Source organism: Oncorhynchus gorbuscha, linkage group LG01 (assembly GCF_021184085.1).
Source record: "Oncorhynchus gorbuscha isolate QuinsamMale2020 ecotype Even-year linkage group LG01, OgorEven_v1.0, whole genome shotgun sequence".
Lineage (NCBI taxonomy): Eukaryota > Metazoa > Chordata > Actinopteri > Salmoniformes > Salmonidae > Oncorhynchus > Oncorhynchus gorbuscha.
This window is the reverse complement of record NC_060173.1, coordinates 3426044-3436934: the sequence shown is the minus strand read 5'-3', so window position 1 is coordinate 3436934 and position 10891 is coordinate 3426044. Positions and strand designations below refer to the sequence as shown.

The window sequence follows — 10891 nt, the reverse complement described above, 5'->3', positions numbered from 1 at the left end:
TCTCTACACAGGGCCTTGTAGACTGGCCTAATCAGTCTCTACACAGGAATGATGGTTGCTGATAATGGGCCTCTGTAGATAATAATGGGCCTCCGTAGATAATAAATGGGCCTCTGTAGATAATAAATGGGCCTCTGTAGATCATAATGGGCCTCTGTAGGTAATAATGGATCTTACAGAACACCGTCAGGTTCTCTTACAGAACACCTTCAGGTTGTCTTGGCCTTGTAGACTGGCCTAATCAGTCTCTACACAGGGCCTTGTAGACTGGCCAAATCAGTCTCTACACAGGGCCTTGTAGACTGGCCAAATCAGTCTCTACACAGGGCATTGTAGACTGGCCTAATTAGTCTCTACACAGCGCCCTGTAGACTGGCCTAATCAGTCTCTACACAGGAGTTTCTGTAGACTGGCCTAACCAGTCTCTACACAGGAATTTCTGTAGAGTGGCCTAACCAGTCTCTACACAGGGTCTTGTAGACTGGTCAAATCAGCACTATGGGGACATGGTCAGTGATTGGGTGGATAAAGAGAGCACTCTTGTCTGGGTTTTTGCCTTTATTAACACTTGTAATACATATGTATAGATTTATTACTGCCTTTATTACTGCATTATTAAAAGATGATATGTCAGATGCTGGCTGGAGTGATTTCTGGCCCTAGATAGAGTGATTTCTGGCCCTAGATAGAGTGATTTCTGGCCCTAGATAGAGTGATTTCTGGCCCTAGATAGAGTGATTTCTGGCCCTAGATAGAGTGATTTCTTATGATGGCAGGATACTTTTAAAAGTACATTTTTATTTTATATGAAGTTACGCTCTTGTATTTCTGCTTAATCGCCGCATGTTGAATTATAAATCGCAAGTCACATGATGTTTTGCCATATTATGATTGGCCTATGTAATGTTGTGTTTTGTTTTATGTTGTGTTTGTTAACTGCGGACGTGGAATGCAGTAGCCTAGCGATTAGAGCTTTATGCCAGTAACCAGGAAGGTCACTAGTTCAAATCCCGATGCCAACAAGGTGAAAAATGTGTCAATGTGCCCTTGAGCGAGGCACTTAACCCTGATTTCTCCAGGGTCACAGGTTGATAATAATGTCTGACCCTGGCCGTGACCCCACTCTCTGAGGGTTTCTCATGGGGAGTTGGGATAATGTCTGACCCTGGCCGTGACCCCACTCTCTGAGGGTGTACCAGGGGGAGTTGGGATAATGTCTGACCCTGGAAGTGACCCCACTCTCTGAGGGTGTCTCAGGGGGAGTTGGGATAATGACTGACCCTGGGAGTGACCCCACTCTCTGAGGGTTTCTCATGGGGAGTTGGGATAATGACTGACCCTGGGAGTGACCCCACTCTCTGAGGGTGTACCAGGGGGAGTTGGGATAATGTCTGACCCTGGAAGTGACCCCACTCTCTGAGGGTTTCTCATGGGGACTTGGGATAATGACTGACCCTGGGAGTGACCCCACTCTCTGAGGGTGTACCAAGGGGAGTTGGGATAATGACTGACCCTGGGAGTGACCCCACTCTCTGAGGGTGTACCAAGGGGAGTTGGGATAATGACTGATCCTGGGAGTAACCCCACTCTCTGAGGGTGTACCAGGGGGAGTTGGGATAATGACTGACCCTGGGAGTGACCCCACTCTCTGAGGGTGCCTCAGGGGGAGTTGGGATAATGACTGACCCTGGGAGTGACCCCACCCTCTGAGGGTGTACCAAGGGGAGTTGGGATAATGACTGACCCTGGGAGTGACCCCACTCTCTGAGGGTGTACCAAGGGGAGTTGGGATAATGACTGACCCTGGGAGTGACCCCACTCTCTGAGGGTGTACCAAGGGGAGTTGGGATAATGACTGATCCTGGGAGTGACCCCACTCTCTACCAAGGGGAGTTGGGATAATGACTGATCCTGGGAGTGACCCCACTCTCTGAGGGTGTACCAGGGGGAGTTGGGATAATGACTGACCCTGGGAGTGACCCCACTCTCTGAGGGTGCCTCAGGGGGAGTTGGGATAATGACTGACCCTGGGAGTGACCCCACTCTCTGAGGGTGTACCAGGGGGAGTTGGGATAATGTCTGACCCTGGGAGTGACCCCACTCTCTGAGGGTGTATCAGGGGGAGTTGGGATATGGAAAAGGCACATTTGCAATTCACACGTGTATAAAACACACTTGTACAGGTGAAATAGGACAAGTTAAGCGCCCAACAAATTCGTTTAATTACTATTAACAAGACATTTATTTTTGTTTTAAAAAAGCGACATACTTTAACTTTTTTTTTTTACCACCAATGACCCACATTACAACCTAACTACATAACGTTTTACTGTAGGTACCATGTGTGTGTGTGTGGGGGGTGGGGGGAGTCGTGTATTACAGTGTGTGAAGCCAACAGTTTGTAAACTCGCTTGTATGACTCTTTTATTTTAAAAACCCTGTTCCTTTTAAGCATGTTGGGAGGACTTTCGCGACCAGTAGACTAAGCAGATAGCCTACTACTGAAAGTTAACTTGAACAGGTGAGACGTCACGTGACCACCCGTACACAGAAGTCATTCAAGCAGTTGAAACGAGTCATGCCTTGGGAGTTATTATTTTTTATTTAACTATAATTCCTAATGTGTTATCCCCTAGGGCTGGGTGATACGATATAATCCTAGGGCCATAGCGTGTGCCTTGCGATTGAACACTCGGAATAAGAAGGAAAGAGAACGATTTTACCTTACAAAATGACTTCGAACCAGTTGGCTTTCATTCTGACATGTACTTTATGGAACAGGATATCGGTGTGTGCTGGAGGTAAGATTATATTCTGTCATTTAATCTATTGACAATAGTGTTTAATCGATTAAACGGAAAACCGATTCAATTGTATGTTATTTTATTGATCAGAAAATGTGACTTTTTTTGGGGGGAGCTCTAATTTATAAACTTTACCGCATGCTATCGTGCGTAAAGCGCGAGAGGGTTGTTTTTTTTTTGCTGAAGAATATGATTTGAGTTTCTTGCAAATTCCATTAGTATATACGGTATAAACATTATATGTAGTTTGAAATTCTTTGCACAGGTTGTTTATCACCAATAGGAAACAAACGAAAGTGACGACTCCTTGCGTCATAATGTCGAACGAACAGCCTATCTCTGTTTAAAGATACATTACTCATTAAAATAAATAGAATTAGAAGACAAGAGACAGTTGTCAATCAATTGGAGAAGAGACAACCAATCAATGACAAGTACACATCTGTCGGCTCTCAACACCGCAACCTTTCAAGTGTCATTCAGTCACGAGTTCTCTAGACCAGTCGGACACTAACGACGACAATTGCTCCAATCTGGACTTCGTACCCGGATATACAGCTCAGTGCTACCACCATGTTAATAATAAATCATATACAGAATGTTAAAACAGAGTGTGTGTTTGTGTGTATGTGCAGTGGTTACTTTGTAAATGGGAAGGTTTCCGGAAAAAGGGTGGTGACCTGCGAGGCTCTGAGGGACCGGAACGCAGGAAAACAACAACATCTTTATAACAAATCAATTCATGCATTTACTTTATTGCTCTTTTGCACACCAGTATTTCTACTTGCACATCGCCATCTGCTCATCTATCACACCAGTATTTCTACTTGCACATCGCCATCTGCTCATCTATCACACCAGTATTTCTACTTGCACATCGCCATCTGCTCATCTATCACACCAGTATTTCTACTTGCACATCACCATCTGCTCATCTATCACACCAGTATTTCTACTTGCACATCACCATCTGCTCATCTATCAATCCAGTGTTCATTTGCTAAATTGTAATTACTTCGCTACTATTGGCCTATTTATTGCCTTACCACCTCACGCCATTTGCACACACGGTATATAGACTTTCATTTATTTCTATTGTGTTATTGACTGAACGCTTGTTTATTCCATGTGTAACTCTGTGTTGTTGTTTGTGTCGCACTGCTTTGCTTTATCTTGGCCAGGTCGCAGTTGTAAATGAGAACTTGTTCTCAACTGGCCTACCTGGTAAAATAAAGGTGTTCTCAACTAGCCTACCTGGTTAAATAAAGGTGTTCTCAACTGGCCTACCTGGTTAAATAAAGGTGTTCTCAACTGGCCTACCTGGTTAAATAAAGGTGTTCTCAACTGGCCTACCTGGTTAAATAAAGGTGTTCTCAACTGGCCTACCTGGTTAAATAAAGGTGTTCTCAACTGGCCTACCTGGTTAAATAAAGGTGTTCTCAACTGGCCTACCTGGTTAAATAAAGGTGTTCTCAACTGGCCTACCTGGTTAAATAAAGGTGTTCTCAACTGGCCTACCTGGTTAAATAAAGGTGTTCTCAACTGGCCTACCTGGTTAAATAAAGGTGTTCTTAACTAGCCTACCTGGTTAAATAAAGGTGTTCTCAACTGGCCTACCTGGTTAAATAAAGGTGTTCTCAACTGGCCTACCTGGTTAAATAAAGGTGTTCTCAACTGGCCTACCTGGTTAAATAAAGGTGTTCTCAACTAGCCTACCTGGTTAATTAAAGGTGTTCTCAACTAGCCTACCTGGTTAAATAAAGGTGTTCTCAACTAGCCTACCTGGTTAAATAAAGGTGTTCTCAACTGGCCTACCTGGTTAAATAAAGGTGTTCTCAACTGGCCTACCTGGTTAAATAAAGGTGTTCTCAACTGGCCTACCTGGTTAAATAAAGGTGTTCTCAACTGGCCTACCTGGTTAAATAAAGGTGTTCTCAACTGGCCTACCTGGTTAAATAAAGGTGTTCTCAACTGGCCTACCTGGTTAAATAAAGGTGTTCTTAACTAGCCAACCTGGTTAAGTAAAGGTGTTCTTAACTAGCCTACCTGGTTAAATAAAGATGAAATAAATGTAAAACTAGATAAATAATGAACCTCCCTTGGCACAGAGCAGTAATGTAGATGCGCTTACAGAAGCTGCACAAGCATTTCATGTATTTCCACATCATATTAGATGACTGGAGATTTTAGCATAATAGTTTTTAATACCTTTATAAATTATCTGTAATTTACAGGCTACTCTGACACTTACGTCCTGAGAATCTGAGATCAATGAAAACGACCTTGTCTTGAATATATGAAAAGCCTAGGTGTGGGACACACATATTGTACGATAAAGATGTCCAGTTTCACTGACTCACCGGCGATGGTTGATGCACTCGTGCCAAAATCCTATCTCACTCTTGTTCTACTTTGTAAAACAATATTGTTCGCTCAATAGGTATATTTGGAAGTTGATAACATATTTGGTAGCCTACAGACAGATTGTCTTATTTTTTTCTGCAGGATCCATCTGCTTTCCAACCTGTGTTTTTCCCGTGATGTCATTAGAGATTTTGCTAAAGGCCTGTTTTGACTGGGTGCTGTTTGTTTACCGAGACAGACTTGTCGTGCGTTCCCGACGGTAGGCAATGCCTTGTGATTGGGCTAAACACAATACACAGCTAGACTATAACAAGAGAGAAAGCAATTGATCCTCTGTGGCTAAATCATATGCCTACTACTCTTGATGTACTATTCTTAATTATTTAATTGCTTTATCAACAGACAGGAATTATATAATGTTGGTAAACGTATTGGATTTTATCAGGGGTGCTGCGGTACCTCCAGCGCCCATCCCGCGGCTATGATTCCATAAGGAAATACATGATTAAGTGCAACGCTGGGGAGATGAGAGTTGCAGGCTCATGTCTTCTCAGATCAGAGAGAGGAAGAGAGGTCATAGAAAGTGAATATCATTCTAGTTCTGAGCGATACATGCGCGCGTTTCTCTTTCACCCCGGTAATGGCCAGTGGCAACGCGTTGGTACCGGCTGCGCAAGCCATAAACCCGGGGCGGCCCAACACGAATCAATTCTTACAATATCAGGCACGTTTTCACATTACGTTTTTTAGGTGGAAGCACAACTACATAGGAGGAAACTTGAATGAAATCTGATTGATTTTTATATATTTTTAAAAATACATCGCAAACAGTTCGCGTGAACGCGCACGCATCTCAATTCTTCATTGCTGCGACATACTTGCTTGTTGAGATACCTGATCACGTTAGGCAGCGTTTCATTTTGGGGAGATTTTCGGCACAGCACCTGTTCCTGGCAAATATGTTCGGGAAACGAAACAGTGCGGTTGAAATGAAACACTGTTGTGTGTACAACAGATGCATCCAATCCTAAGGACTTCCCCCAGGGCTTCTTCGCTAGCCTGCTCTTTACCATACATGAATATGTTGACAAACTGGTCATTGTAGTAGTTCTAACTGACAAGACAGTGAGGGGAGGAAATCTATGTACTTCTGTTGTTTCTGCTGTGGGGATTAAATGGTTAAAGGGATCTGTTGTTGCTCTTTATGGCAGTGTATGCTTGCAGATAAATTCATGACCTGTTTTTCCCCCACTGCTAACAGTGGTGTTTTAGGGCTGCTATAGAACTACTCAACATCTAAACCAAATCAATACTGTATGGTTGTCTGCTAACAGTGGTGTTTTAGGGCTGCTATAGAACTACTCAACATCTAAACCCAATCAATACTCTATAGTTGTCTGCTAACAGTGGTGTTTTAGGGCTGCTATAGAACTACTCAACATCTAAACCAAATCAATACTCTATAGTTGTCTGCTAACAGTGGTGTTTTAGGGCTGCTATAGAACTACTCAACATCTAAACCAAATCAATACTGTATGGTTGTCTGCTAACAGTGGTGTTTTAGGGCTGCTATAGAACTACTCAACATCTAAACCAAATCAATACTCTATAGTTGTCTGCTAATAGTTGTTTTAGGGCTGCTATAGAACTACTCAACATCTAAACCAAATCAATACTCTATGGTTGTCTGCTAATAGTTGTTTTAGGGCTGCTATAGAACTACTCAACATCTAAACCAAATCAATACTCTATAGTTGTCTGCTAATAGTTGTTTTAGGGCTGCTATAGAACTACTCAACATCTAAACCAAATCAATACTCTATAGTTGTCTGCTAATAGTTGTTTTAGGGCTGCTATAGAACTACTCAACATCTAAACATCTATTCGTCCGCCCACGTGTTCTCGCACACCCCGAGAGCTTCTGGTCAGCGGGGTGGTGGCATAGGGATCCTTATCTCTCCCATGTGGTCATTCTCTCTTTCTCCCCTTACCCATCTGTCTATCGCCTCCTTTGAATTTCATGCTGTCACAGTTACCAGCCCTTTCAAGCTTAACATCCTTATCATTTATCGCCCTCCAGGTCCCCTCGGAGATTCATCAATGAGCTTGATGCCTTGATAAGCTCCTTTCCTGAGGGCTGCTCACCTCTCACAGTTCTGGGCGACTTTAACCTCCCCACGTCTACCTTTGACTCATTCCTCTCTGCCTCCTTCTTTCCACTTTTCACCCTCTCACCTTTGAAATCACCCTCTCACCTTTTATACTAAATAACTGACTGTACTAGATGCTGTTCTTCCACTAACCTCTTCCACTAACCTTGCAACTCCCTCCAAGTCTCCGACCACTACCTTGTATCCTTTTCCCTCTCGCTCTCATCCAACACTTCCCACACTGCCCCTACTCGGATGGTATCGCGCCGTCCCAACCCCTCTCTCTCCCCCTTCTCTCCTCTTCCATCCTATCATCTCTTCCCTCTGCTCAAACCTTCTCCAACCTATCTGCTGATTCTGCCTCCTCAACCCTCCTCTCCTCCCTTTCTGCATCCTTTGACTCTCTATGTCCCCTATCTTCCAGGCCGGCTCGGTCCTCCCTCCCCTCCGTCTAGAACGACTCAATGCGAGCTCACAGAACAGGGCTCCGGAAACCGAGCGGAAATGGAGGAAAACCCCTTCTCTCCTGCGGACCTAGCACACCTCCCTCCTTTACATTTTCCTCCTCTGTCTCTGCTGCTAAAGCCACTTTCTACCCTAAATCTAGAACATCTGCCTCTAAACCCTAGGAAGCTCTTTGCCACATTCTCCTCCCTCCTGAATCCTCCTTTAAACCCATCCCCCCCCTCCTCCCTTCTGCAGAACACCTCAACCATTTTAAAAGAAGATGGCCGACATCCGATCCTCTTCTAAGTCAAACAACACCTGTTCTGCTCAAACCCTGTGCTCTGACCTCTTCTCTCCCTTCTAGAACACCTGCTCTTTAAACCCAACAACCTGGCCCCTTCCCCTCTCTTCTCCAGACCACCGGAGACCTTCTCCCTTAACCTCGCTCATCAACTTATCCCTGACCCTGCTCTCCCTTCCGTCTTAGAACAGTTGCACCCCTTTGAAAAAACCTACATCGATCCCTCCGATGTCAACAACTACAGACCAGTATCCCTTCTTTCTTTTCTCTCCAAAACTCTTGAACGTGCCGTCCTTGGTCAGCTCTCCCCTATCTCTCTCAGAATGACCTTCTTGATCCAAATCAGTCAGGTTTCAAGACTAGTCATTCAACTGAGACTGCTCTTCTCTGTATCACGGACCTGCACCTTTAAACTAACTCTCCCCTCTGCTCTCATCCTTCTAGACCACGGCTGCCTTCGATACTGTGAACCATCAGATCCTCCTCTCCACCCTCTAAATATCTGTCTGCCCACGTTCTGTTTCGTCCTACCTGACAGGTCTGTACCAGGTGGCGTGGCGAGAATCTGTCTCCTCACCCCTCTCACCACTGGTGTCAGGGCTCTGTTCTAGGCCCTCTCCTATTCTCGCTATAACCAAGTCACTTGGCTCTGTCATAACCTCACATGATCTCTCCTATCATTGCTATACAGAGACACACAATTAATCTTTCCTTTCCCCCTTCTTGAAGGTAATCGCATCTCTGCATGTCTGGCAGACATTCAGTGTTGACGGATCACCACCTTAAATAACTGTCTGTATGTCCTGTTTCCCCCTTAAATAACTGGTCCATGTCGCCATCACGGTTGACAACTCCATTGTGTCCTCCTCCCAGAAAGAACTGGCGTGATCCTGACAACAAACTGTTTTCCAACTAACAAGGCGGTGGCCCGTTCCTGTAGGTTCTGTTACAACATCCCCGACCCTGCCTCACAAGAACTGGGTCCTAATCCAGGCACTTGTCATCTCCCCGTCTGGATTAATAACTGTCTGTTGGCTGGGCTCCCTGCCTGTGCCATTAAATACAACTCATCCAGAACGCCGCAGTTCTAGTGTTCAACCTTCCCAAGTTCTTAACGTCACCCCGCTCCTCCGCTCTCTCCACTGGCTTCCAGTTTCGCATCCGCTACAAGACCATGGTGCTTGCCTACGGAGCTGTGAGGGGAACGGCACTTTATACCTCCAGGCTCTTCAGGCCCTACACCCAAATAAGGGCACTGCGTTCATCCACCTCTGGCCTTTGCTCCCTACCACAGTACAGTTGCTCAGCTCATCAAACTGTACCCGCTGCTCTGGCTCCCCAATGGTGGAACAAACTCCCTCAAACGCCAGGACTGGGTCAATCACCAAACTTCCAGTTCACCTGAAACCCCACCTCTTTAAGGAATACCTAGGATTCCAGTAATCCTTCTCAACCCCCTTAAAAATTTAGATGCCCACCTGTGGTTGTTCCACTGGATGTCATAAGGTGAATGCACCAATTTGTAAGACGCTCTGGATAAGTCCTCTGCCTTAAATGTAAATGTAAATGTAAACCAAATCAATACTCTATAGTTGTCTGCTATAAATACTCCATCTAAACCAAATCAATACTCTATAGTTGTCTGCTAATAGTTGTTTTAGGGCTGCTATAGAACTACTCAACATCTAAACCAAATCAATACTCTATAGTTGTCTGCTAATAGTTGTTTTAGGGCTGCTATAGAACTACTCAACATCTAAACCAAATCAATACTCTATAGTTGTCTGCTAATAGTTGTTTTAGGGCTGCTATAGAACTATCAACATCTAAACCAAATCAATACTCTATAGTTGTCTGCTAATAGTTGTTTTAGGGCTGCTATAGAACTACTCTACATCTAAACCAAATCAATACTCTATAGTTGTCTGCTAATAGTTGTTTTAGGGCTGCTATAGAACTACTCAACATCTAAACCAAATCAATACTCTATGGTTGTCTGCTAACAGTGGTGTTTTAGGGCTGCTATAGAACTACTCAACATCTAAACCAAATCAATACCTATAGTTGTCTGCTAATAGTTGTTTTAGGGCTTTAGAACACTCAACATCTAAACCAAATCAATACTGTATTTTCTGCTAAAGTTGTTTTAGGGCTGCTATAGAACTACTCAACATCTAAACCAAATCAATACTCTATAGTTGTCTGCTAAAAGTTGTTTTAGGGCTGCTATAGAACTACACAGATATGGAATCATGTAGTAACCAAAAAAGGGTTAAACAAATGGTAATGACCAAATAAATCTAACATGGTAATAAAATAAATATAACATGGTAATAACATGGTAATAACCAAGTAAATATAACATTATGGTAATAACCAAATAAGTATAACATTATGGTAATAACATGGTAATAACCAAGTAAATATAACATTATGGTAATAACCAAGTAAATATAACATTATGGTAATAACATGGTAATAACTAAATAAATCTAACATGGTAATAACCAAGTAAATATAACATTATGGTAATAACATGGTAATAACCAAATAAATATAACATTATGGTAATAACATGGTAATAACCAAATAAATATAACATTATGGTAATAACATGGTAATAACCAAATAAATATAACATTATGGTAATAACATGGTAATAACCAAATAAATATAACATGGTAATAACCAAATAAACATAACATGGTGGTAATAACATGGTAATAACCAAATTAATATAACATGGTAATAACATGGTAATAACCAAGTAAACATAACATGGTAATAACCAAATAAATCTAACATGGTAATAACCAAATAAATCT

The 10891-nt window shown here is 43.0% G+C and overlaps 1 protein-coding gene across 1 annotated transcript in view; it reads left to right on the top strand.

Annotated features, from left to right (window-relative positions):
* Nucleotides 1-2413: 2413 nt before the first annotated feature.
* The window catches only part of sigirr (single immunoglobulin and toll-interleukin 1 receptor (TIR) domain), a 36405-nt gene continuing 27927 nt past the window's right edge, over nucleotides 2414-10891 (top strand). Inside the window, exon 1 of the mRNA XM_046343642.1 lies at nucleotides 2414-2801. Within this exon, the coding sequence (XP_046199598.1) occupies nucleotides 2732-2801 (70 nt within the window). The 5' untranslated portion in view covers nucleotides 2414-2731. The remainder of the gene's footprint in view (nucleotides 2802-10891) is intronic.